This window comes from Prionailurus bengalensis, chromosome B3 (assembly GCF_016509475.1).
Source record: "Prionailurus bengalensis isolate Pbe53 chromosome B3, Fcat_Pben_1.1_paternal_pri, whole genome shotgun sequence".
Taxonomy (NCBI): Eukaryota; Metazoa; Chordata; class Mammalia; order Carnivora; family Felidae; genus Prionailurus; species Prionailurus bengalensis.
In genome coordinates, this window is record NC_057355.1 from 4,389,677 (window position 1) to 4,417,150 (window position 27,474).

General features: G+C 44.1%; 1 protein-coding gene, 2 long non-coding RNA genes and 1 other non-coding gene across 8 annotated transcripts in view; 2 read left to right on the plus strand and 2 right to left on the minus strand.

Annotated features, from left to right (window-relative positions):
• The window catches only part of FSD2 (fibronectin type III and SPRY domain containing 2), a 44,531-nt gene extending 42,807 nt beyond the window's left edge, over nucleotides 1-1,724 (plus strand). For all 4 annotated transcript variants that reach the window (XM_043554652.1, XM_043554655.1, XM_043554654.1 and 1 more), the window contains one exon: nucleotides 839-1,724. In XM_043554652.1, the coding sequence (XP_043410587.1) occupies nucleotides 839-1,091 (253 nt within the window). In that variant the 3' untranslated portion in view covers nucleotides 1,092-1,724. The remainder of the gene's footprint in view (nucleotides 1-838) is intronic.
• On the minus strand, nucleotides 1,022-7,575 carry LOC122468211. 2 transcript variants are annotated; one of them, XR_006293161.1, is made up of 4 exons: nucleotides 7,464-7,575; nucleotides 5,393-5,540; nucleotides 3,043-3,283; nucleotides 1,022-1,971 (listed from the first exon to the last, which is right to left on the minus strand). It is a non-coding gene; the product is annotated as an uncharacterized LOC122468211 (long non-coding RNA). The 2 variants fall into 2 exon arrangements; XR_006293160.1 differs by lacking the exon at nucleotides 1,022-1,971 and having other exon boundaries at nucleotides 2,967-3,283.
• Nucleotides 4,107-4,233, minus strand: LOC122469876. The gene has a single exon (XR_006293756.1).
• Nucleotides 7,576-7,632: 57 nt separating the features above from the next.
• LOC122468210 overlaps nucleotides 7,633-27,474 on the plus strand; it is a 32,952-nt gene continuing 13,110 nt past the window's right edge. The window contains exons 1-2 of the long non-coding RNA XR_006293159.1: nucleotides 7,633-7,730; nucleotides 8,263-8,325. This is a non-coding gene — a long non-coding RNA (uncharacterized LOC122468210). The remainder of the gene's footprint in view (nucleotides 7,731-8,262; nucleotides 8,326-27,474) is intronic.

Here is a 27,474-nt window from a genome sequence, read left to right on the forward strand (position 1 = left end):
ACAGACAGAGGACAGACAGGCTACGGAAGGTATCCTAGCTGACTTGCAGTTTTTGCTTCCGTCTGGTGCTGTAGTGGGAAGAAGGTGGAGGGCAGGGCCTTCCTGGCTCCTGGCTTCTGGCGGCTGCTTAGCTAAGGAAGGGAGCTGAGGGGAAGATGAGGCGAGCAGGGCCCGAGCCAGGCTGGCTCTCTCTGACACTGAGACCGTATTCCAAGTGCTCCTCCCAGGCGTGTGGCCCAGCTTGCTGGCACCGTGCTCTGCAGACGTCTGTAGGTAACGGGTAGGAAGTTCCCGTGGCTCCTGTGGGTTCCAGCCATTTTTTCAAAGCACCCAGGCTACAGAGCACGGGGAGAGGGTGCTGGGCTAGGCTGCGGGGGCGGTGACGGCCCCGGCTGGCCCTGCTGAGTCGGAAGGTCTGAGGATCATGCCTGAGTACCTGTGCACAGGTTATACCAAAAGGCACATTTTATTACATGAAAGATCGTGCGGCTCCCCGGTTCAAACATCTTTATTACGAAGGCTTTATACATTTGAACCTTAAAATCCCAAGTTTTAAAACACCAATTTCTATACAAACTTTGATGCAGTAAGAGTGTATGTAAGTCTCTTAGGTGAAGAAATTGATCAAAAATAAACGGTGTTTAAAAAGAGAGGTCTCTTAGGACAAATTTTAGAAAAGAGATAGATATGTTGGGAAATGAGCCGTTACTTTGGTAGTCAATTAATTTAAAAAAAAAACACGGATCACAGCATTATTTGAAAACTAATACGAAATGTTCTGTAAATAGCCCATCTACAGAACTTCTGAAGCTGTGTCCTATCAACATTTAATTTCTAGGCATAAGTATGAGTTCCTGCACAACGGGACGACTCCAGATATAAGAATAACTGTCTCCCCGAGGAAGATCGGCATCCTGCTAGACTATGAAAACTCAAAATTGTCATTTTTCAATGCGGACATTTCTCAGCATCTGTACACGTTTAGTTGTCAGCTTCACCAATTTGTGCATCCCTGTTTTTCTTTGGAAAAGCCTGGGTGTCTGAAGATACATAATGGCATTTCAATGCCAAAGCACGTCACTTTCTACTAGACCATTCTGATGCCAGCTCCCTCTCTTCTGTACCCACCCCTCTCCGCCGGCCACCCCTCAGCTGGTTGAACTTGACGTTCAAGCACAGGTTTCTAGCCCTGCGCACTGCCGCCTGTATGACGTTAGGTCAGTCATGACCAGGCGCGGCTGCAAAATGAGGGCTCAGCCAAAATGAACTCCAGGCCTTTCACGTGGTCAAACTGTATCGGTCTGTTTGTTGATATGCAAAGTATCTGAAAGTCCAAGGCCTACAGAGCGTGGGGGCAGGGGCAAGGGAGGGAAGAGATACATAAGTACTAGTGGCCGCGGCACACCCGGGACATCTCGAGAGTCAGCCGGGAACAGACTCCAGAAGGCAAGAGGCTGTCCACAGAGAACCAGGGAAGCCACGTGCCTTCTGTTTTCCCGGGAGTGAATGGCACTGTGATGCAGTTTCTGGCACTGAGCACGCTGTCACACCTGTTCCCCTCGTTCACAGAACTTAGCCCACTCAAACTTTGAAATGACCTCTACCGTGCGCCCTTCCATGAAGGCGGGGACAGTGTCTGTCTTGTTCATCATTCGGTCCCTAAGGACTAACGTGTAACAAACGGTACACACCAAATACTGAATAAATTAGTATTTTCCTCATCCAACCACCGTTGTCAGGCTCTCTGCTCTCCGTGCGAGGGATGGTGGGGCTCTTTCCAAACTACAGCAAAGGACGTACGGCAGGGAGATGGAGAAAACCTGGAGGGGAGGCAGTCTGAAGGAACAGAAGGGCACCTGCGGCTTGATGGCAAGACTGGGCAAAATGGAATGCTCTGCTACGCACTTCACGTCCCGCAGCGGCCTACACATAAACGTGGCACTTTCGGCGCATTGGGAGAGCGAGCGGGGGCTAAAGCGGGGAAAAAACAGAGAACATTAGTCACAACTGATTCTAGGAACTGTCCTGTCACGTGGAGAGAACCAGACTGGAAATCAAAAGACCGAGGTTTGATTGCTCCTCTGTAGCTACTCTGCAAGGAGTCACATGGTCTTCCAGAGCTCCCGTGTCCCTTTAAACAAAGAAAAAATAGCACTAGCCTCAATAGACTAGACTAGACTAGACTCAATAGACTGGGAGATTTAATGACGAACACGGGAGCGCACGATATAGAACGTATGGCAAATGCGTGGCAGTTTCGGGAGAGAGAACCTCGCCCGCCAAAGGCTAAAGCTGAGCACCGGTGTGCAAAGCGGCCCCTGGGCCAGCAGCTCTGGGGCCTCCTGCCTCTCTGCTGTCATGCCCTCCTGTGCCCACAGCACCGGCCCCACGGGCTGCCTTCCTGGTTCTCCGCTCGGCTCTCCAGCTGCCACCTAAAGCTCTGCACACTGCGTCTTCGAGCTTGGACGTGTGGGTGCAGAGCAGGGGACTCTGCCTGTGAAGCAGTTCTCAGACCGTTTTGTTCCGCCCCGCGGATGCCCCTCTGCACAGATACGCCCCGTGTCTCATCACTCATGGTTTCGTGGGAACTGAAAATCCCGTGATCTAAAACTTTAGTGTTTTCCAGCACAAAGTCTGATGCGATGAACGCCTCTCAAGTCGCCTGTCTCAAAACCCTGCCTGTTGATACACATGGCAGCTCAGCTTCCTGAATTAACAACTTGACAGTCTTACTACCCTGAGATAAGGAAGGGACGGCCAATGTAAACACAAAGATGGTTCAAGTTACAAACAGAACATACATGTGTGCATATTCAAAACCAAGCTTAGCCACTGTAACAGAAACTACCAAGCAGGAGGTAGGCTATCACGGATACGGCAAATTTGAATTCAGCACTCTAAAGGCTTTATGGAATATTTCACATGTAACCTGAACGTGGATAAAACGATTAAAAACTCGACACCTGTAAGGTTTGAGTAAAAGTTTTATTGATCAAGAAAAAAAACATCTAGAATTTGTGTTGACATATAAAATTCACTTACTTTAAAATGAGGCAGATGACCAACTTAAAGCATCACAGTTCTTCAGCATAGTGAAGTTTTGTTTAAACATGGTTCTTCTAGGAGAAGAAAAAATAAGTCTAGAACAGAACCAAACGAAACTTTTTTTTTTTCTGTAAAATATTCCAGTTCCTAAATTACCATGAATAATCTGCTGAAATCAAATTTCAACAGGGGCAGGATTTACCTCAAGGCCATGTTCAGCTGCAACCTGCTGATGTATCTGTTAAAAAACAAAACAAAAAACAAAACGGATTTTTTAAAAGTCAGAATATTGTAGCCACAATCCCTGACACTGTAGATAAAACAAAAGATACCAATCTGTTCTTTTCCTAGCTTTACCTATATTACTTTCTAACTCTTGAGTAGGTTATTAACATAAGTTTTGGCTTCCCTCAACAAAGGGGAGACTACGTAAAATAACCACAGAATCTTAGTGTAAACTAACATGGGCTTAGTAATTCAGAATAATCAGAATTTAAGGCACCCTTAGATGGGACTGCAAAGTTGGTCAGAGACATCGGTTTCCGATAAAATGAAATTGCCTTTTATTTGGAAAAGTGTGTTTAATGGACTTCCTGCTGATTCAGACAATGATATGCAATCATTGCTTGTACACACCCAATAAAATCTTTCTGAAGCACAAGCATGGTGACCAGTATAAAGCAGCGTGATTGCATGGGCAATGAGGCCTTTTCCTTAATGCTTCTCATCCTCTCAATATTTGTCAGAATCATAACCTTACACGGCTCACACTGGCAGCTGCCTGCAGCACAATTCACCATGACATGGCATTCTGTAGATGAGATCCGCTCGTCTCTGTCCAAGGAGGCTTAGCTACCAGAGAACCTGCTGGACCCTCCGAAGGCTGCACTACGGGAAAGGTCCCGTCCTCCGCTTTCCTGAACAACTTCTCCAATTTCCAGCCACCTTCCTATCAGTTAGTACAGGAAGAGTCTTGTGGGTTCACTGCCTTTTCCCACCCTTTCTAATCTCTCAATTTACTGTTCCTATTTTCCACAGCAAGACCACACTATACGTATAAATGCTGTTGGTAGATAAGTAGGTCTTGAATTTGTTTTGTAAACAAGACCTGTTCTATCTACCTTTTCATTTAGGAGGCTAACAGCAGAGTCGGCTTGACTTCAAGGACTCTATTTTCTTAGTCTCCAGAAGACCAAGTCCAGCCTTTGAAACACTGTCCTCTAGCACGTCAAGACACGAAAGGAATGCTAGTTGATTACTTTAGATAACTAACTACTTTTCGAGTGGTCAGAGACTGGAACGCTAACATACACGTGCTTCCCTGCAATCCATGGTTAAGGAATCTAAACGCAAGATGAGAGTTCAGGATTTGCGAAGAAGATTCCGGCCAGTCAGCACCTTCTCCGTCAGCAAGTCTCCTAGAAGGAGCGTGATGATGAGCTGGGCACGATGGATGCCCCGAGTGAGTAATTACTTTAGAGCTGCTAGTGCACAAGCGCCAGTTCTTGTCACGCCTGTCGCGTCTTCCACTTCACTGCTTGTTTCCTGCTAGTCCCAGTCCCAGAAAAAAATTAAGCCCGATTCACTGATTGATTGCTTTTTCGTCATTCTCCCCAGACTTTGACAGAATCAGGTTTTTCTGTCTAGTTCCACCTTCATCATGTCCTAGTGGAATTAAACTATCATTGATTTGAATGACAATTCAACTACCCAGCTTGCAGGTCAAACAACACGCAGTCACTCAGTTATAGCCAACAAAAATGCTTTTGTAGTATGAACTTGGGTTCTGATTTTGCTGCCTCCCCCATGCTCATTCCTAGGCCTAGATGTGGGCTTAAGAGAGGCCCCTAAATTCGAAAAGACTGGATTAGAGACAAGAATATAATCCATTCGCTGGGAAAGCAATCAATCAACAAAATTGAGGTTTCCCAGCTGTGCATTTTAACAAAGCAGGAACGCAGTTTTTAGAGATGGATTTCCTGAGTACAATCATTATTTCTTGGTAAACCTGTCCTATTGCTCTGCCACTCAGAAAGATGCCTCCCCTCTGACTTCTTTTCTATCCTCAACATCCATCTAATTAAGGGGAAGGAGGACAGGGAGAGAGAAGGAAAACAAGAGGAGCACTATCCTCAGAAGGACAGACCTCTGAAGAAAGGCAGAAGACACTTGACCCTGTCTCCTGTGTAATTCACAATTTGTAAACAAGCCACAGATCACAGATCCCTAGGTACCTGGAATGGACCTACCCTTTCTTGTCCTCCTAATGCCTGTATAGCTCAAAAGTATTTCCCGGAAGCACTTAATTCCCCCCCCTCCCCGGCCGAGTTAAGTTGCACACACTCACCTCTTCTTGAATACTTAAGTGGCACACTGACCATTGACCTGTATCTGCTCCACTTAACTGTATGCAAACCAAAGGGAGGAACTGTATCTTCATAATCTCTGATCAGATCATGGAAGCAAAGGCATTCTGCTTTCAAACGCTCACATCCCTGAAAAGAGATAAGAGGCATCGAATTGTCGTCCAAATTAAAAGAAAATTTCTTCATCAGAAAGCAAAGCACTTTCATGGGGCGCCTGAGTGGCTCGGTCGGTTAAGCGTCTGACTTTGGTTTCAGCTCAGGTCACCATCTCACTCACGGTTGGGCTCCACACTCGCATGGAACCTGCTTAGGATTCTCTCTCTCTCCCTCCTTCTGCCCCTCCTGCTGCCCCTCTTGCTCTCCCTCAAAAGAAAAAAAAAAGCAAAGCACTTTCAAATTGTGTGTTGAGTGGGGAGAGGGAGATAAAAAATAGCGAGTGATTCTCAGCCTCTCTTCTGTCCCCATACACTTGAGAGATCTACCACAGAACCCTGATAGTAACAGTGACTTCTAACTTGGGAGGAGTGGGAGGGGTTTATGGGAATCTGAGGAAGATGTATGTGGTTTAGCATGTTTCCTTCCTATCCCTGCAAGAGATCTTTAACACATTTAATATTTATTATAGTTTTGATGATTCCCGAGAGAGCCCAAAGTGTACAACATACATATTTTAAATGTTCTCAAACATCAATCTGGTTTATATGTTTGGAGGCTGATGAGTGGAAGTTACCCCTTGGCCCTGATAGCACGCCACACCATGACTCTCTGCTGGTCTTAGAATCTAAGACTTTCATGGAGGAAATCATATGCTGTAAAGGTAATGACAAATTCAGGTGATACCTGAGAAGAAGACCACAGGTGATACCTTCTCAAATGTCAAGTGTCTTTAAAAAGTTATTTTATGGGAGAGGCTTCCTCACCCCACCCCCCAAATTTTACCCAAAGTTCCATATCAGATGTAGGGGAAAATACTACATATATGGAGGCACCTGTCATTCTTGAAATCTCATCCTTTCCTAAACAGTTTATGGAATTTTCAGAGCCTAGGCTTCATTATTTTAAATCAAAAAAATATGTTCCCAGCCCTTCAAAGAACCTCAAGCCAATCTCCCCCAAATAACCATATATAACTACCTACCAAGGATTTCTGTAAAGTATAAGGCATTTTAAACACCTACTCATGTAGCAATAATAATGAATTCAATAGTGGGTCCGTTTCTGTGCAGTTACTAATCCACTGAAAAGTCTCGAGTTCTAGAAGTGAGAGAAGGGAGATGTGTAGCCTGCTCTCGTCACTGATGGAAGCAGGAGTTAAATGGTCAAGAGGAGTGAGTGAAACAGAAACTGCCTACAGGGGCGCCTGCGTGCCTCAGTAGGTTGAGCCCCTGACTTGGGCTCAGGTTACGATCTCACCGGCTGGTGAGTTCAAACCCTGGTGAGTTCAAACCCGGTGTCAGCCTCTGTGTTGACAGCTCCGAGTTGGGAGCCTGTTTAGGATTCTGTGTCTTTGTGTCTCTGCCCCTCCCCCACTCACACTCTCTCAAGAACATTAAAAAAATTTTTTAATAAAAAATAATAAAATGTAAATAAATGACACATTTCTAATTCCTGACTTTCAGCCTGTCTCCTCTCACTATGCTTCCATTAAAAACTGAACCGTGGGGGATGACCCAGATGGCTGTCCCTCCTCTGCCACCCAATGACTTGGCTGGCAGATTCAGGAAGCTTGAAAATCACCCGCCTGTGTGCATGTTTTCAAATTAATGCAACAGGTGCTGCTGCCTCAAGCAGGAGTCACCGATTCAGAGGGCCTGGTTATGCACAGGCCCCGGAGTCACATCCCTTAAGGGACCACTTATGTTAAATTCACCTCCTGAATTATTTTTCCTTAAACTTTACTCCTCCCTTCCACATATATTCCCCACCGCACCTCCGTGAACTACCAGGCTTGTTTTTTTAGGCGGGGTCGAAAAAGCTGAGCAAGAGTTAGGTATGAGACGTATATGTGGTTGGGTGACGAGGACCCTCGCGACAGATACGCCGACCTCTCACCTCTACTCCGGTTCCCCGCCATACTCCCCGAAACCCGACACGTCGGCCAGCCAGCCTGCCCACTAGGACGATATCGTCGCCCGCCCCGCGGGTGGCCCGAGATCAGCCTTGCTCTACGCCACAACCACACCCAGCCCTCCGGGATCCGACCCCGACAGCAACCGCACTCTCCTTCCGGCGGGAAACAGCTCCTTCCGGTTTCCGGGTGTGGGGAGGAAGTCCCTCCCCCCGTGCAACAGCGTAACTTAGCGGGACGCGCCCGCGGAGGTGAGGCGGCGGCGCGGAGCGGGGCAGGAGGGGCTCCTGGACTGGAGGTGGCAGTTGCTGGGTTCCCGGCCGTGGAGGGTGGGGAGAGGACTGGGCTGTTCGGCGGGGTCTGGAGAGCGGCTCGGAGACTCCCGTCTCGAGAACTGCCTTCCTCCCTGGTCGCTCTCCGGGGAATCGAGGCTCTTCCCTCTCCGGCTGCCGCGTGTTTCATTTAGTTTCTGGCTTCCGTTCGTCTGCGTAGCCGCTTGTCTTACAGTCACGGTGCTTACTTACCACTTACGAGCATTGGCTGTTGGTCGTCTCCCAGCAGGAGCTCATAAGGTCTGGCAGTTCGTGACTGCTGCTGCCGGAAGCCCACTCGTGGAAGGATTTGAGTACCTACATAGTTCTCAGCTGGACTAGGGACATAGCGCTGTTGGGGTTAGGAAGATAAATTAGAAATTTAAATTGCCCTTGCTTTCGTTTCCTAGGGCTGTGATAACCAAGTATCGCAAATTGGGTGGCTTAAAACAACGCGTTTATTATCTTACAGTTCTGGAACCAGGAAGTCCGAAATGAAGGTGTCAGCAGGATCATGCTTCCTCTGAAACTCTGGGTAAAATACTTCCTTGCCTTTTCCTAGTTTCCGGTGCTGTGCACCCATCCTAGGAGTTCTTTGACTTGTAGCTGCATCTTTTGGATCTCTTTATGTTTCTCCTATGGTGTTATTCTCTGTGTATCTGTGTTTCTTCTTAAAAGGACACAGCCCTCTTGGGCAAAGGGCCTACCTTACTCCTGATCTTAACTAATTACATTTACAATAACTATTGCCAGATAAAGTCACATTCTAAGGTTCTGGGAAGGTCGTGAATTGGGGGAGGGGGGCGTGTCACTGACCAACATAGTATAGCTGTCAGAGAGCTTAAGGAGTTGGCAAGCCAAAAGCTGACAGTAATTTGCTGTAGCACATGTGAACTCAGACATAGTTCAATTGGATCTGAGAACTTTTCATGGGTATTTGAACTATTCCCTTGATAGGTGGGTAGGATTTGGATGTGCCATTGTAGATCATATATAGCATTCTAAGCAAACAAAAGTCACAGGAAAGCACAGGTTGAAATGTAAAATAGGTTAAAGTCGGAAGGATTTTGGGGCGCTCCGGGTGGCTCCGTCGGTTGAGCGTCCGACTTCGGCTCAGGTCACGTTCTCACGGCTAGGCTCGTGAGTTCGAGCCCCAATTCGGGCCCTGTGCTGACAGCTCAGAGCCTGGAGCCTGCTTCCGATTCTGTGCCTCCCTCTCTCTCTGCCCCTCCCCCGCTCGTGCTCTGTCTCTCTCTTTCAAAAATAAACATTTAAAAAAAAATTTTTTTTTCAACGTTTATTTATTTTTTGGGACAGAGAGAGACAGAGCATGAACGGAGGAGGGGCAGAGAGAGAGAGGGAGACCCAGAATCGGAAACAGGCTCCAGGCTCTGAGCCATCAGCCCAGAGCCCGACGCAGGGCTCGAACTCACGGACCGCGAGATCGTGACCTGGCTGAAGTCGGACGCTTAACCGACTGCGCCACCCAGGCGCCCCTAAAAATTTTTAAAAATAAAGTAGGAAGGATCTTGAACGTTTGGAGTCTGTTGTGTATGTAAAATGAGCAGTATATCAAAGTGTTTTGGCAGAGGAGTTGTGCTTGAAGATTAATTAGCAACTGGAGTCAAACCTACTTTGTGTTACTTAGTCCATTTTAAGAAGTCTTGAATCCTGGGGCACCTGGGTGGCTCAGTCGGTTAAGTGTCTGACTTCAGCTCAGGTCGTGATCTTGTGGTTTGTGAGTTTGAGCCCCGCATCAGGCTCTGCTGACGGCTCAGAGCCTGGAGCCTGTTTCAGATTCTGTGTCTCCCTCTCTCTCTCTGCCCTTCCCCCACATACGCTCTGTCTCCCTCTCAAAAATAAGTAAACATTAAAAAAGAGAAAAAGAAGTCTTCAATCCTATTCTCTGAGCATATCCTGTGCTTTTTCATCCTGGCCTTTGCTCATGCTGTCCCTTATTCCTGGAGTGCTTCCATTAAGGAGAGTTGTTCAGCTCATAATGTTAGCATCCCCTTAATGCCAAAACCTGACAAAGATAGCACCAGAAGAAAAAAACTGCCCAACTCCCATCAATACAAAGCCTTAAAATAAAATAGTAGCAAATTCAGTCATGCCCTCCATCTGGAATGAAAGATTTTATCCCAGGAATGATTTAACGTTAGAAAGCCTGTTGCTATAAATCACTGTATTAATAGTTTATATGAGGTTAAATCTGTATGATCTATATGATCATCTCGAGCGGTAAAGTGTTTTTTGCAAATATTCAAAACCTGCTTTGATTTCAAAGAAAACATTGAGCAAAATAGGAGGGGTGCCTGGGTGGCTCAGTCAGTTAAGCGTCTGACTCTTGATTTCCACTCAGGTCATGATCTCATGATTGTGAGATTGAGGCCTGTGTCAGCCTCTGTGCTGGAGCCTGCTTAAGATTCTTCCTCTCTTTGCCCCTGCCTGCTCGTTTTCTCTCTCCCTCTCTCCTTCCCTCTCTCCCCCACCTCCCAAAAATAAATAAATAAAACACTTAGCAAAATGGGAATAGACAAACAGCAACTTGATAAAAGGCACGTAAAAGAAATCTATGGTAAATGTCATACTTAAATGATAAAACAATAGAAGCATTCTCTTTAAACTCAGGAAAAAATGGAATATTTACTTCCACTTCTAATATTCAACATGGTGCTAGCTTTCTAGCCAAAGTAATAAAACAGGGAAGAGACAAAAATGTTAGGAAAGGAAGAAATGAAAATATTATTTTTGGATAATGTAATTTTGTTTCTGGAAAATGGAAAAGAATGAAATTACAAAATTATTAGAATTAAAAGGTTCAGCAAAGTGGCTAAATGTGTACAGAAACTTAAATTTTTTTGTATATCAGTTATAAAATGGGGGGGGGAAGAACCCAATATGAATACACTGCGCAAAAGAGACTTCTTTATGAGAAATATGAAATATCATTAAAAGACAATTAAGGGCGAGTAAGTGGACATTTCATGTTCCAGTATGGAAAATTCAGTGCTTTAAATATATCAGTGTATCATAAATTAAAAGGTTTTGGTACAGTACCTGCTAAAATACTGATAGAATCTCCAAGTAACTCTCTTTGATCAAGTTTATTATTCTTTGAATACACTGTTGGGTGCCATTTATTGATATTTTATATAGAATGTATCTTTTATTAGTGAGACTGACACAAAGGGGAGCTTTTTTTGGTACTGTATTAATCAGATGTTGATATTTAAAATTATACTAGATCCCTTAAAATAACTTTAGGGAGCATTTTATATTTTACTACGTTCTGAAATAATTTAAGTGACTTTGGAATTATCTGCTCTTTTAAGACTGAGTAGAGAAATCAGTTGCAAAATCCTATTATATGATGCAGTTTTACATGGTAGAATTTATATATGATGTGTCCACTCTCTTCTGTGATCATTTAAAAAGTCAACTTTTTGGGTTGCTTGGGTGGCTCAGTTGGTTGAGCGTCTGACTTGATTTGGGCTCAGGTCATGATCCCAAGGTCATGGGAACAAGCCCCATGTCAGGCTCTGTGTTGAGCATGGAGCCTGCTTAAGATTCTCCCTCTCCCTCTGCCCCTCTCCCCAACTTGGGCGCGCACTCTCTTTCTCTAAAAATTAAAAAAAATTAAAATTCAACTTTTCTGTGGGGGAGGCTTGGAAGTCCTCCATTTTCAACAGATTTTCCAAATTAGTTGTCATTGTATTGTGTATAGAATTCTCTTGTGATTCTTACAGTCTGCTCTGCACATGAGGTTGTTTTCTCATTCCTAACCTTACATATTTTTGTTTTCTTTTTTCTTGAACCAGGCTTGCAAGAGGATTTGTCTCTTTTTGAATGCTTTTCAACTCTTACTTACTGTCTTCTGTTTTCCAGTTTAAGTTTTTGTCACAGTTCCTCGTCCTACTCTCTTGTTCTTTTCCCATTTCTTAATATTAGTCTGAGCCTTTATTTTTTTAAGTTCTTTCATTTTTATTTCATTTTTGATGAAGACATTTTAAGGCTATAAATTTGCCTCTAAATACAACTCGTTCCATAGTTTTTGGTATAAAGTGTTCTCTTTTTCATTGCTTTTTACATATGTTGTCATTTTTTTCTTTGACCTAAGAGTTATCCAGGATTGGATGTCATTTTTTCAAATACTTAAGCTTTTCAATCCATTTCTTTCTTCAGTTTTATTGAGAGATAATTGACATACATCACTGGGTAAGTTCAAGTGCACAGTGTGATGGTGGTCATGTTTGTATTATTTTCCAGTTTTGTGGTGACCAGAGAATTACATTCGGTATGTTTTAGTTAAGATTTTCTTCTTTGGCAAGTACATAATCAATGATTACACATTTCATGGGTGTTAAAATATGTATATTTTCTACTTAGAATTAAAAGGTTCTATGCTATAAATAAGTATGTACATAAATAAATAAAAGCTCTATGCGGGGGTGCCTGGGTGGCTCAGTCAGTTAAGCATCTCACTTGGGCTCAGGTCATGATCTTGTGATCTGTGAGTTCGAGCCCCCTCTTGGGCTCTGTGCTGGCAGCTCAGAGCCTGGAACCTGCTTCAGATTCTGTGTCTCCCTCTCTCTCTGCCTCTCCCCTGCTTGTGCTCTGTTTCTCTCTCTCAAAAAGAAATAAACATGAAAAAAAAATTTTTTTTTTTAAGTTCTATGACTCTGTTTCATCAGGTTTACTGGTTTTAGTATTCAGGTTTATTGATTTTAGAATTTAGTTCTCTGATACATTTCCTAGGTCAGTCTAATTCTAGAAGAGGTGTGATTAAGATTTCCACCTTAAATGTATTTTAAACAATCTTTTTTGCATTTCTGGAAGATCTTTTTATGTATGTAACATTACGTCACTGGTTCATACAAGACTGTGCCCTGTCTTTGTAAATTATGCCTTTTATAAGATCCTTTTTATCCTGTTTAATGCTTTCAACTTATGTCTGACCAATATCCCTTTCTCTGATGTTTTTGTTTTTTTTGTTTTTTAATTTGAGAGAGAGAGCAAGTGGGGGGGGGGGGGTACGCAGAGAGGGAGAGAGAATCTTAAGCAGGCTCCACACTGTGGAGCCCAGCACAGGGCTTGATCCCATGACCCTGGGATCATGACCTGAGCCAAAATCAAGAGTGCTCAACCGATGCTCAACCGACTGAGCCACCCAAGTGCCCCTCCCCGTATCTGATGTTAATGTTACCATTCCTTCTTTTGTTTACTTCTGTCTGGTAAACTCATAGCTCACCTCTTTATTTTAAATCTGTTCGTTTCTAGTAAAAGAAAAAATTGTACATGTAACAAATGATCAATCTGGGTAAGTTTTTTCACCTGGAAAGCCTAGCAGTAACTATGCAGAAGCCAGCTGTTGTGCTGAGAGGATCTGCAGGTGCATGGAGGCTTAGAGCTTGTACAGTTTTACGTTTCAAAAGGAAACTGAATGTCACGTTGATGTCAAACAGTAGTTCGCCATAACATGATAGCGCTGTTGTCAAATACTAATTTTATTCGAGGAAATCACAAGCGGATTTGCGGGAAGTCGTGGATTATTGGACTTTGCCTTAGTAAAGATTATTTTCCTTCCGTAAGTATTTCAGGTGTCCTGGGAAAGGTTCTGAGGTTACTAAAACCCAGGCCCGCTATCTCCTTGCTTTCCCTTTCTCCCCTGCCAGAAATCAGCCTGCCTCTTCACATCCTGCCTCTGGGCTGCCCGCCTATAGTTCTGCGTTACCAGAAGCTAATATGGTCTGAGGCCCAGCTGGGGCTTTTGCGGTGCAGGGGAGGAGGTTGTTATTTGTACTGGAAGCCTGGAGGCGAGAGGGTGAGCTCGGGAGGGCTTGAGAACAGGAGGCAGAACATCTCCATTCATGTTAGTCTCTGGTCCTCCCAGGGATAGCCGGCTGGGACTTCCGGGACCAAAAGCGGGTGGGCCCTCTTCACAGCTTCCCTCCGTTTCCCACGGAAGAGGCTGCAGGTTCGGACCAGTGCCGCTTCCCTCCCTCCCGCGGCTCTTCTTTCTACTTCCTGCCTCCGTCGGGAATCACGTGGTGGGGCTTGAGTTCCTGTGATCCACCTCCCTTCCGTCCTCTAACTCAGAGACTTGGAGTGGTGAGAGAAACGTTGGCATCAGGCTTGGAAGACTTACTTTGTAGGGAGCAAAGCGGAAACGCAGAATTACCTCTACCCCGTGACTGCGTGAGCTTTGTGGAAAGTGTTCCCATAATTCGTTACCTGTAAACTTGAGTCCGTGTTTGTTTGATTTCTCTCGGTGCTGAGTAGAATCTGAGAACAGGAGTGACACCCGGATGAGTAAAGGTGGTGCAGACGGGGCGCCCGGGTGGCTCGGCCGGTTAAGCGTCCGACTCTTGGTTTCGGCTCAGGGCAGGATCTCACAGTTGAGGAGTTCAAGCCCTGCGTCGGGCTCTGCGCTGATGCCACTGAGCCTGCTTGGGACTCTCCGCCTCCCCTGCCCCTCCCCCCCCCCCCCCCCCCCCTTGCACATCTCTGTCTCTCTCTAAGTAAATAAATCAACTTTAAAAACATTAATGAAAAGAAGAGCACCTTTCCCCGTGTGAGAAATACTGGGGATGGTGCCCGGATGCTTGGTGTGTGATAGTGTTTTTCAGATGAATTTCAGATAGTTGTGTAAACGTGGGGGCGTGAGGGAGACGAGAACAGAGCCCATTTTGACAGCAGGTGCTGCCAGTGCGTGGGAAGAGCACTCGGGCAAGTGACTTAAGTGCCGCGTCCTTGTTGCCGTGATGCTGAAGACGGGCGACTCCCGGCGAGCCGCCCCCACCCTCCCCTCCCCACGAGAGGCAGCCTCTGCCTCGCCTCGGATTTCAGTGTCGCACCCGCTGTCTACGCTGCTTCCACACACACCCTTCCCTCCTTCACCCTGTCGGAGGGTAGTGGTCTTCTCTCCCTCCGAGGCTAGCTTTTCCTTCCGTGCTCAGATCCGCAACTCGCCCTCGCTTCCTCATTGGGCTTTGTTTCCTCACCTGATACTTATTTTCTTGTCCTCTGAGCCCCATCCAAAGAATATTTCTCTCTAGATTTCTTTTAGGCATTCAAAGTGACTAATCCCTCCTTTAAAAAAAAATTATTGAGGGGGGCGCCTGGGTGGCTCGGTCGGTTGAGCGTCCGACTTGGGCTCAGGTCATGATCTCACAGTTGGTGGGTTCAAGCCCCGCGTCGGGCTCTGTGCTGACAGCTCGGAGCCTGGAGCTACTTTGGATTCTGTGTCTCCCCCTCTCTCTGCTCCTCTTCCACTCATACTCTGTCTCTCTCAAAGATAAACATTTTTTAAAAATTAAAAAAAAATCTCTCTCTCCCTCTGCCTCTCTCCCCCACTTGCACTCTCCTCTCTCTTTCTAAAATAATAATAATAATAAATGCTAAAAAAAAAAAAAAAAAAAGCCCATCAAGAGTTGATTCAAATATGCTCTTCATGAAGCAAAATACTAGGCATTCATTAAAAGTGACATGACTCGGGGCGCCTGGGTGGCGCAGTTGGTTAAGCGTTGGACTTCAGCCAGGTCACGATCTCGCTGTCCGTGAGTTCGAGCCCCACGTCGGGCTCTGGGCTGATGGCTCGGAGCCTGGAGCCTGTTTCCGATTCTGTGTCTCCCTCTCTCTCTGCCCCTCCCCCGTTCATGCTCTGTCTCTCTCTGTCCCAAAAATAAATAAACGTTGAAAAAAAAATTTTTTTTTAAAGTGACATGACTCTATTTTTGGCATCAATAACTTGCCAAGATGACTTAAAAAAAAAAAAAAAGTTTCAGGAGTGCCTGGGTGGCTCAGTCAGTTAAGCATTTGACTCTTTGTTTTCAGCTCAGGTCATGATCTCCTGGTTCATGAGATCAAGCCCCACATCAGGCTCTGTACTGCCAGTGTGGAGCCTGCTTGGGATTCTCTCTCCCTCTACCCCTTCCCTGCTTGTGTACTCATACACACACATGCTCTCTCTTGAAATAAGCATTAAAAATAAATAAGTTACAAAGCAACGAGTTATGAAAGTATAGGCATATATATGTGACCGAGAGAAGAGCCCAATTATAACACTGGTTAATTCTGGCAAGTAATATCCAAAGCTCTTCTTTTCTGTCTCTTTAAAAATCTCTGTGTTTTCTCAACTTTTTAAAAAATAGCGTGTTTTACCTACCAGAATATATATAAATTGATCTGTGAAGCAGTATCATGACTGCCCTTATACATAAACTTTTGCGTACATCTTGACGTTTTTAAGTAGCCACGTTTACTTGGTGAGGAGAACACATACGAGAAGCTTTAAACGTGTATTTTCAAATTTCCTCTCTGGAAGGAATGCAGATAAATATTCACCAGCAGTATTTGACCATGCTGGTTCCCTAGGCCCTCACTGGACCCTGGGAGTGATAGATACATCACTCCTCGTTTCCTGCTTGGCCAGTTTGATAGGTCATCACTTCTGGTTGCTTTCTGTGATGTGTGTCTCATCTGATTGGCATTCAGAGAGTCACCCCTTTCACACTGGTGTTTGTAAACTCCTCAGAGTTGTGCTTTCCTCTTAGTCTCTGCTGTCTGCATTTTTTTTGGGTGGGGAGAGGGGGGGTCTGGTTTCTTTTTTTTAAATTTATTTTAATCTTTATTTATTTTTGAGAGAGACAGAGACAGGGTGCAAGCAGGAGAAGAACAGAGAGAGAGGAAGACACAGAATCCGATGCCGGCTCCAGGCTCAGAGCTGTAAGCACAGTGTCTGACACGGGGCTCGAACTCAAGAACCTCGGGTCTATGAAGTTGGACACTTAACTGACTGAGCCATCCAGGCGCCCCTGTCTGGTTTATTTTCTTATGAGTAGTTATCAAAAGAATCATTTTGATATTTGGAGCCCTTCTGTACCCAGTTCAAAAGTGTGATAACTAAAATAGTAAATTCCTGAATTCACTTGTTCAGATCTCAAAATCATTTTTCCTCTAGTTAAGGCAGAACAGGGAGAGAATTAGGAGTTTGAGCTTTACTGTTAGGCTGCCTGGGCGAAAATCTTAGCGCTACGACAGCGTACCAGCTGTGACCCTAGTCTAGCTAAAGAACTACGCCCGGTTCCCTCACCTGCATGTGACACAGTGCCGGCACAGAACAAGCTCTCGAATTATGTTTGTTACTGCAATCATTAACTGTTATAAGAAGGGACACTCTTGAGTAGGTACAATGGACTGAAATGTTCCCTCTCCCCCAAAAATGTATATGTTGTTTGTGTGCTTGCTTGAAATGTTTTATTATTTAAAAAAAAAAATTTTTTAGCGTTTATTTTTGAAACAGAGAAAACAGAGCATGAACGGGGGAGGGTCAGAGAGAGAGGGAGACACAGAATCTGAAACAGGCTCCAGGCTCTGAGCTGTCAGCACAGAGCCCGAAGCGGGGCTCGAACTCACGAACCTTGAGATCATAACCCAAGCTGGGGTCCAGTGCTTAACCAACTCAGCCACCCAGGTGCTCTGGGAGATAGCTAGTTTAAATGAGGTCAGGAGAGGGAAGACCTTATGAAGGGATTAGTGCCTTTATGAGAAAAGACACCAGAGGTCTCTCCTCCGCAACCTTGTGAGGAGACAGGAAGGAAGCGGTCTGCAAACCCGGAGGAGAGTCCAGCAAAACTCAGTGATGCTGGCCCTCTGATCTTACAACTTGCAGCCTCTAGAACTGTAAGAATTAAGTGTCTGTCGTTTGAGCCAGCAGTTCATTGGTATTTTGTTAGAGCGGCCTGAGCTGATTAAAACATACAGTTTTGTAGGGTGCCTGGGTGGCTCGGTCGATAAGCGTCCGACTTGAGCTCAGGTCATGATCTCACTGTTTGTGGGTCAGAGCCCTGCGCCGGGCTCTGTGCTGCCAGCTCGGAGCCTGGAGCCTGCTTTGGATTCTGTGTCTCCCTCTCTCTCTGCTCCTTTGCCGCTCGTGCTCTTGCTCTGTCTCTTCTCTCAAAAATATAAGTAAACATTAAAAAAAGAGAAGTACAGAATTTCCTAAATCACAAAATCATCTTTCAAAAAAAGTGTAAAAAAACCTCAAAAACCCCATACAGTTTTGTTATCACTGAGAGTGCAGCCTGGAGTTGTAGGTGAGAAATAAAAGGAGTCATGATGATAGAGCACGAGGTGTGTTTGGAATGCAGATGAAGTACAGAACACACAGTGACTGACCTCCACGCTTCTCTTGTGACTGTGTTTGCCTTCTAGACTGTTCCTCATTGGAAAACAGCAGTGAACTAGTGTTTTCCCAAGGAGCAAGAACTTGATCCACCTGAATTTGACTGCTAATTTTGTGGAATATTATGGAATGAAGCTCCTGTGAGGCTTTGAGTCATTCTGACTATAAAATGCAGGATACAATGCAGACTGTGTTCTGCAGTGTTCCATCTAGGTGGCATTTAGAATGTAGGGATTCTGTTAATGGATGAGAAAGCTGGAGTCAGTATCTATTTAGAAAAGGTTCAGTTCTGAATGACGCGTTTTTTCTAGTGGAGTTTTGAATAAGTCTTTTTATTTTTTTTTAATTTTTTTTTTTAACATTTATTCATTTTTGAGAGTAAGAGACAGAGCATGAGCAGGGGAGGGGCAGAGAGAGAGAGGGAGACACAGAATCCAAAGCAGCCTCCAAGCTCCAAGCTCCGAGCTGTCAGCACAGAGCCCGACGCGGGGCTCGAACTCACAGACTGAGAGATCATGACCTGAGCTGAAGTCAGACGCTCAACTGACTGAGCCATCCAGGCACCCCTGAATAAGTCTTGTCATCGTTCTAATACTAGTTTTTCTTCCACAAAATTCCCCCTGATTCTTTTTTTTTAATTAAAAATTTTTTTAATGTTTTTATTTATTTTTCAGACAGAGAGAGAGCATGGGCAGGGGAGGGGCAGAGAGAGAGGGAGAGACAGAATGCGAAGCAGGCTCCAGGCTCTGAGCTGTCAGCACAGAGCCCGACGCAGGGCCCAAACTGGACTGTGAGATCATGACCTGAGCTGAAGTCGGACGCTTAACCGACTGAGCCACCCAGGCACCCCAAAGTCCCCCTGATTCTTGAGAGTTTTCTCCTTGTGTAAAAGTGCTTCCTTTTTGGTTAGTAAATCAGTATTAGGGTATTATGAGAAAAATTAAAATGTTTCAACCCACAACTTCCTTAGATTAATACCAACTATTTTAAGGTTTATTCTGTATGTGAACAGTTTCATACGCTTGTTTATTAATATTATTTCAGTGACTCCTTTTAATATTTCTGTGTAAAATATCCATATAATCTATAAAGCCACATTATCTCCAAAAGAGTGTTGGTAATATGCAATATGTGTGGCCAGTGGGTGCCAGTCTGACCATTCAAACCAGGGCCCAGGAGAGGATCTGGTCTGTCCACCAAAGTTTAAGGTCCAGCCTTCATTTTTAGGCTAATAAGCTCAAGGTTTACAGTTATTAGAGGGGCTTTTATTTTGAGAGATTGATTGTAATTAAACAATTTGGCAAGACAGGTGTAAAAATTCTAGACTATAAATGAATGTAAATAGAAGGGAGAGGAGATTTGGAATATTTTAATTTTCTGATTAAAGTCATTTTCCTCTGGAAGGAAAACCTCCTGGGAACTTTGGGGTGACTAGATGATCATTTACTTAGGGGGAGAGTTTGATGATTTTAAACATAGGCCATAAAACTGCAACATACAAACACATGTGATAAAGACTGTTGATCAGAGACTCTTGGGGTCTCTTCCCCCCCTGCTGCCTGAGATGTTCACCAGGATTCTTCACTACTTCCTGGACTGATTGTTTTCCCCACAGTGGTAATGAGCTGGGAACTTACTAGGAGATACACTAGAGTACAAACTATAGCCTGGAAGTTTTACAAGTGTGAACTTAGCAGGTGTGAAGTCTTTCTTCCCAGGAATATCTCCAAGAGGGGCAGACTAAGAGCGGCAAACAGAGCGGCAACAGGATTAATAGGAAAGGGTAACTGAAGGACAGGACCTAGAGCCAGTGTGCTGGTTGATGCAGAATGACCAGGTTCGCTGCAGCGTCACTCAACTAAACCTACATGCAAACAAAAGCTGGAGGACTGTTCCTGGAAGAAACATGAATGAGCTGCTTGAGGAGGGCCCCAGTTTGCAGCGAAGGAAAGCCCTTCTCACTTGGGCATTTGGAAGGCTCCTCCTTCCTGCTCTCTGCCCGTGTACCCATAAGTGAAGTCTCCCATTCGATAGTCCCGTATGGGTGCGTACCTCACGTTGTCCTTCCCATTCCTCGAGGAGGCCCGCTGGAGAATTCTGGAGAATTTGAACTCCCAGTGGCAGAAGAGACTCAGCCAGCCACCCAGAAGCCGGGTCCTTTGTTTTTATGTAATTTCTTTTAAATGTTCAACTGAGATTTACTACACCCGAAGAAAACCAATGGCAGGTAAGAAAAAGACCTTATTGAGCAAAGAGCTGGCCCAAGAGAGTAAGTGAAACACTAACTGAAGTTAGTATCTACAGAAAGATTTGAAGATACTGCACCATAAATCAAGAATAGGTTACCATGGAAAAGGAATAATGAAAAAGAGTGGTTAGAAATTTAAGATGATTGTCAAAATAAACATTTACTAGTACTGGAATAAAAAATACAGTTTTCCCAAAAAGATAATTAGAAAAAAGATAAAACGTCAGTCTATAAATCTACCAGATAACTGAAAGAATTTAAGAAGGAAAAAATCGGGAAAAAATGGAGGAAAAGAAATCATAGAAGGATGATAGTTTGGATAATTAGAGATACACATCTTTTTTACTGAAAAGTTGCTAAGCATAGTGAATTTAAGCATAGTCTGTCTGTCTGTCTCTCTCACACACACACACTGCAAATCCTTGCAAGATTTTGGAATACTAAAGATAATAGCCTGAAAGCATTCAGAGAAGGAAAACAAGTTACCTAAGAAGGAGTGAGAATCAGACTGGCATCTGTTTTCTGGTCAGCAGAAATGTGTGCTAGAAGATACTGCAGCAGACGTTCAAGGTCCAGACAGAAAGCGTTTTTGATACAGAATTTTACACCCAAACAATTAAGTAGAAAATTGAAAAAGATATCTCAGATATGCAAAAATTCACATTTACTTCACATCTACATCTTTGTGCAATTACTTAGTATACTTTGGAGAGAATAAGACATCTAGTAAAAAGGACTCCACCCTAGGAATGCGGTGGAAAAAAAATCCTAGGATATCAGCTATGTAGCAAGCCTGAAAAATAACGGGTTCACATTAGAACAGGATACCAAAGGATCAGAATTCCTTGAAAGAAAAAGCGGATTCCTGTTAAACAGGAAAAGTAAGAGGCTGGATGATCATCACCAAAAGAGGAAATAGCATATGCTTTGTTTTGTCAAATAAAAGGTTATTAGAAACTCCAGGGAAAGCAGAGTTTTATAAGGACATGTTAGTCCGAGTACAAAAACTAAAGTGTAGCATGATTATCAGCAACTGCTAGAGTGTAAAAAGATTCGATTTGACCTTGATCCTTGAAGTGGTCATTTTTGTGCGTGTGGCACAAGTTTAGTGACAGAGGGTTACATTTCTTTCTCTATGGATCTAATTCCTTGGTTCTGCAGTGAATCATACAGAAGTACAATCTCAAATGCTATATACTCAATTTGAAATTTCAGAATCTCTATATAAAATACAGGAAACAAAAATAACTCCACTGTGTAAAGATCAAAGTAATATAACCAATAAGGATAAAAGAGGTGCACAAAAGTTGGAAGATGATTTCCTCATATAGAAGTCAACAGATCCAGGGCACCTGGGTGGCTCATTAGGTTAAGCGTCAGGCTCTTGATTTTGCCACAGGTCATGATCTCATGGTTCATGAGATCAAGCCCCACAACAGGCTCTGCACTGACAGCATGGAGCCTGCTTGGGATTCTTTCTCTCCCTTTCTCTTTTCTCTCCCCCCTCTCTACCCCTTCCCCCCGCCCCGTCTCTCTAAATAAATAAATATTTTAAAAAGTCAAGAGGTCCATCTACTGTCGTATCAAACTAAAGTATTGAAATGAGAAAAGCAGTGTAAAATAGTTTGGGGCGGGGGGGGGGGGGTAGCCTCAGTGGACTCACTGATTTGAAGACACGGTGCTGAGAGTCTCAGGAGACCAAGGCAGCCAGAGTTTATGGGACAGCGAGCCGTGGAGGAGAGGACTGGGTAGGTAAATGTAGAGATCGGCAGACGGTTCATACTGAGTGTTCACAGAGTACTGATCAGCTCGTGTGTGAGGAAACCTGATGCCAGAAAAAGAACAACCTGAGAGGGTTTGACATCAGTGCTACAGGGCCCAAAATAGCACCTGTTCCCACCACCAAGACTGGAAAAACCCATTAGGCATTGGGGAGAGTACTGAAAGAGTACTGAAAGTCTTGCTTTGGGGCGCCTGGGTGGCTCGGTCGGTTAAGCATCCAACCTTTGATTTTGGCTCAGGTCATGATCTCACAGTTCATGAGATCAAGCCCTGTGTCAGGCTCTGTGCTGACAGCATGGAGCCTGCTTGGGATTCTTTGTCTGTCTGTCTGTCTGTCTGTCTCTCTCTCTCTCTCTGTCTCTCTAATCTTCTCTGTATCGTTCCAATTTTAGTATATGTGCTGCCGAAGCTAGCACTGTCTCTCTCTCTCTCTCTCTAAATAAATAAGCATTTTTTTTAAAGGTCCTGCTTCATTAGTGGGGAATAATTATCCTTAGGCTAAATACAGTTCTAGTCCCACCCAACAAATCTTAAAAATAAGATCAGAAAAGGATCAGTTTCCAAATAACTACATCTTAAAACTGCTTCAAAGCTCTAAAAATTTTGTAGGAACAAAAATATCCGGCAGTTAATGTAAAATTCACAATGTCTGGCCCGGCTGGCTCGGTCAGAAGAGCACATGACTCTTGATCTCAGGGTTGTGAGTTCAAGCCCCACATTGGGTGTAGAGTCATTTGGGTGATTCAGTCTGTTGAACATCCAGCTCTTGCTTTTGCCTCAGGTCGTCATCCAAGGGTCATGGGATCAAGCCCCCATTGAGCTCCATGCTGAGTGTGGAGCCTGCTTAAGATTCTTTCTAACTCTGCCCCTCCCCCACTTGCACATGCTCTCTCTCTAAAATAAAAATAAAATTCACAATGTCTAGCATCTTATCAATGATTAGCAGGCTGAACAGTATCAGCTATCAGATAACTTCGAATGGCCTAATATACTTGTAATTTGAATTCCTAAAAGAGATAAGAAAGAGGGGAGGATATATTTGAAGAAATAACGACCACAGTTTTCCCAAATGGATGAATATTATAAACCTATAGATTGAAGCTCAGTGAGCACCCAAGAACAAGAAATACACAAAAATATATACCAACCACATCATAATCAAAATTTTTAAAACCAGTGAAAAAAATCTGAAAGCTGTCGGGGTCAAGGGGTGTGGATAGGGGCAGATCCTACATATAGAAGAACAAAAGAAAACAGCCAAGTTAGACTGCTATACCAATTCTATACCTTATTTCAAAAACAGGTGAAATAAAGACTTTAAATTTTTTTTTTTTTTATTTTAGAGGGCACATGTGAGCAGAAGAGAGGGACAGAGAGAGTCTTAAGCAGGCTCCATGCTGCCGGTGCACAACCAGACACGAGGCTCGATCTCACCATCCTGGGATTATGACCTGAACTGAAATCAAGAGTCAGACACTTAACCAACTGAGCCACCCAGGTGCCCCAAGACTTACTCAGACATACTAAAGACATAGCAGCATACCCTCCCTACGACAAATATCGAAGTCATTCAGGCACAAGGAAAATAGCACCAAACGGGAACCTAGATCTCCTTGAAGAAATGGAAGAGCATGGCAGCTACGTGTGTATTTTTTTCTGAAACAAAACCTGACATTTTTTTAGAAAGAGCCAAGCTGTTCATATGTCACTACAAAACTGAAACAGAGTTCTTCTTGATTTCTGTTTGGAGTAAGGTATGGATCATTGTATCCTGTGGTGTCACCTCCTTAACTGAGCAGAAACATCTAGAAAGTCCTATCTGTGACTTCAGCTACCAGTTAGTGATACCCACCCCTTCATGAACCTGGAGTATAAACAGTGGTGGGAGGCAAATGTTTTCTCTTAATATTTTTTCATTGTTTTATTTAACTTGTTTCTGTGATAACGAAATGGACAAATTATCTCCTCTTCGCTCCAAGTGGTAATTTTTTTAATGTGTATTTGCTTTTGAGAGAGAGCAGGGGAGGGACAGGAAGAAGGGGGCACAGAGGATCTGAAGCGGGCTCTGCGCAGTCAGCAGAGAGCCCCACAGGGTCTCAAACTCACAAACCGCAAGTCATGCCCTGAGCTAAAGTCAGATGCTTGACCGACCGAGCCACCCCAGCTCAGATAAAATTTTAAAATAATCGGTTCTGCAACGTTTCTGGGACCCCCAATCTGTTCTGTCGGTCATTTTGTATAATCTTGCACCACTACCATACTGTCTTCATTACTATAGCTTTGGACTTGGTATCCAGTGGGATAAGTCGTCCAACCTTATTCTCAAGAGTCCCTTAGTCGCTCTTGGCCCTTTGCTCCTCTGTCCATGTTTTGTTGGAGTCTGACAGTTTTCACAAAACAGAGGTGGAGTTGTGAGCTGTGTGTCAAATAGGATTAGAGGGAAAATTTCTGCTTAAACTATTTTTTTAATGTTTATTTTCAAGAGAGAGAGGGAGAGAGAGCGTGAGCAGGGGAGAGGCAGAGAGAAAGGGAGACACAGAATCCGAAGCAGGCTCCAGGCCCTGAGCCGTCAGTACAGAGTCCGACGTGGGGCTTGAACCCACCAACCGTGAGATCATGACCTGAGCTGAAGTCGGACGCTCAACCCACTGAGCCACCCAGGCACCCCTTAAACTATTTCTTCGGTGCAAATAAATAGTGTATGTGTACTATAAGCTTTATTTATTCTAGGTTTGTCTTTTTTAAGATTTTCACAGGGTACTCCATTTTGGGTTCACATACGGTTTTTCTCATTACTTTCAAGACTTTATTTTGGGTCATTGCTTACCTGTGTGTCTTCACTGAATGTTTGAGGGACGTTTTGCACTTCTGATTGTGACAAGTCTGCCTCTGTTCTTAACCACAAACAAAAATCTCACAAATACAAAGGTGGCCCAGAGTACCTTGGAGCCTGAAAGGGGGGCACATTTGTATAAGGCTTTGAATCGCCCAGAGTGTAACCTGTGCATACTCAGGTAAGTCCCAGCTGTTGCCTCTGGAGAATGTCTCCAGTGAAAAGGTGGTCACAGTCTTACAGCGGCCCGTCATGCTGACAGTGTCCTCTGGGGGTTGCAGTGGACAATCCCCTCCCTTTGTTCCTCCCTCCGGTAGACTGGCCAGTAAAGCCAGGTCGATAACAAATAGTTAATGGGCTTTAAGAAGAAGAGATACACTTATTAAACAAATGTAAAACCTACCTCTCAGACTCCAGGATCCCTCATTTCACTCAAAACCCAAACATTCAGAATTTTAGCATTCAGATGTTCTCATATGTGTGCAGAGAAGATCCAGGATGGTAAGGAGTTCTTTGTCCTCCTGAGACCTCAGAGCCACAAAAGCAAATGCAGGAATTCCACAGAAGCACCCTGAAGGTTTCCCCAAGTTCAACACAGATGAATCAGTCTATTCAGATACACATACATTCATGGTTAGTTACATACAGATAAAAGCTCATTCTCTTTTGAAAAGACCAAGTGACGGCAGTTGTTTGTGATATAACACTGTTGTAGAGGAAAGGTGGTTTTTACTTGCTTTAGCTTGTTCCTTGGCTGGGCAGTGGGGGGTTCCTGGCATTCCACTGGAGGCAGGAGCCAACGGTGGGGTGAGGAGAGTAACTCAATCAAGATAAGGGGATAGACAAATCCTCTGTGCTTGAGAGGCTATGAGAAGGGTCACTTGGTGAGAACAAACTCCGCAGGTTTGTTTGGATGCTGTGAAGTCCCACCAGGGTGCCTGGTGAGTCAGTTGAGCATCCGCTCTTGATTTCAACTCAGCTCATGGTCCCAGGGTTGTGGAATTGAGCCCCGAGTCAAACTCCACACTGGGCATGGAGCCTCCTTAGAATTCTCTCTCTCTCCCTCTGTGCCTCTCCTCTGTTCATCCTCTCTCTCAAATTAAAAAAAGAAGTCCCACCTGACTATTGAGGAAGATACTGGTGATGATCTTCCTGATTTGAAGGCCTCTAAATGTCTTCTCTTGGAATGATTCTGGATAGAGATGAAATGAAAGCTAGAAATGAAGCTTTATCTGTAACAAGCCAGGACCGAAACCTCATGAAGGTGTATGTTGTGCTCTGTCAACAGCCCGATCAACCAAATGGACTGTAGTTTCTCTGCATTGTTACCCATGAGGTTCAACCATCAGAACATTTGGGGTTTGGTCCTGGCTGTGCCCTTCGAACCTTGAAAGAGACCCTTTAAAGTCATTCTAAAATGCTTGTCTGTACTTATTCTTTGAGAGGATCAAGTAAGTTAATGTTCTAGCACTTTGAAAGAGTATAAGGTGGTATTTACCCTTGGACATGAATCAAGAACTGGAGTAGAAGAAACTTTAACCCTTAACCGACTTTGATTAGGAAGGGAGATTTGAAAGGATGTCCGGGCACAACCCAATTACAAGGATTCTCAAGTGTCAGTCACCTCAATCTCTCCTTTATGTCTCTTTTTATTGTGCCTGGCACGGCCTTAGTTAACACATTGATCTCTTAATCCATTTGCCTTCATCCAGCCATCCCCAAAAGCCTGCTTTCCCAGTTTCCATTATCTCTCACACTGGCCACTAGTAATTCTCTAGAACTTATTTAATTACAAAATTCCTATTCCAGTAGCTCCTTAGGGGACTACGAGATAGATCACATTCTCTCCGTGGTATATAAGGCTTCTTCCCGTCTACGTGTTGGGTAGTTACAAACGCTAAGTTAATATGTCTGACACCTAGGATTTAATATATCTAGTATGATGATTTACATAAGAGTAATAATGATTTGTTATAAATGATTATAGGCATATAGAGAATATATACTTTAATATACAAAAATATATAATATATAAATTATGTTAAGTATAAATATATTTTTAGGTTTATTTATTTTGAGAGGGAGAGAGAGAGAACAGGCAGGGGAGGGGCAGAGGGAGGGAGAGAGAATCCCAAGTAGGCTCTGTGCTTGATCCCACGAACTGTGAAATCATGACCTGAGCCGAAATCAAGAGTCAGATACTTAACCTGCTGAACCACCCAGGCACCCCTAAATATAAATAGAAATATTTTAAATAAAAATAAGTTATACATATAATTAACTCCATTTTCAAGCCCTTTCCTCTCTGTGGAGAATGAGAGATGGGGCTGAAATGTCCGAGCTTCTAACCATAGCCTGGTCTTGTGGGGTGACCAGCCCCCCTCCGGAAGGCCACCAAGATTCACCTCATTAGAACAAAAGACATTGCTATCACTTGTGAAGGGATCCGAGGGATTTAGGAACTGGAGTCAAAGGCCAAAGATCAAAACAAAATACTTGTAGTTCTCTTACCACATAGGAATCCACAAAAGGGTTTTAGGAGTGCTGCGTCAGGAATGAGGGACAGGGACCAATATATGTCCTTTCTGTTATCTCACATTTACCGTTTACTAACACTTAGCCCAGATCCCTTTGT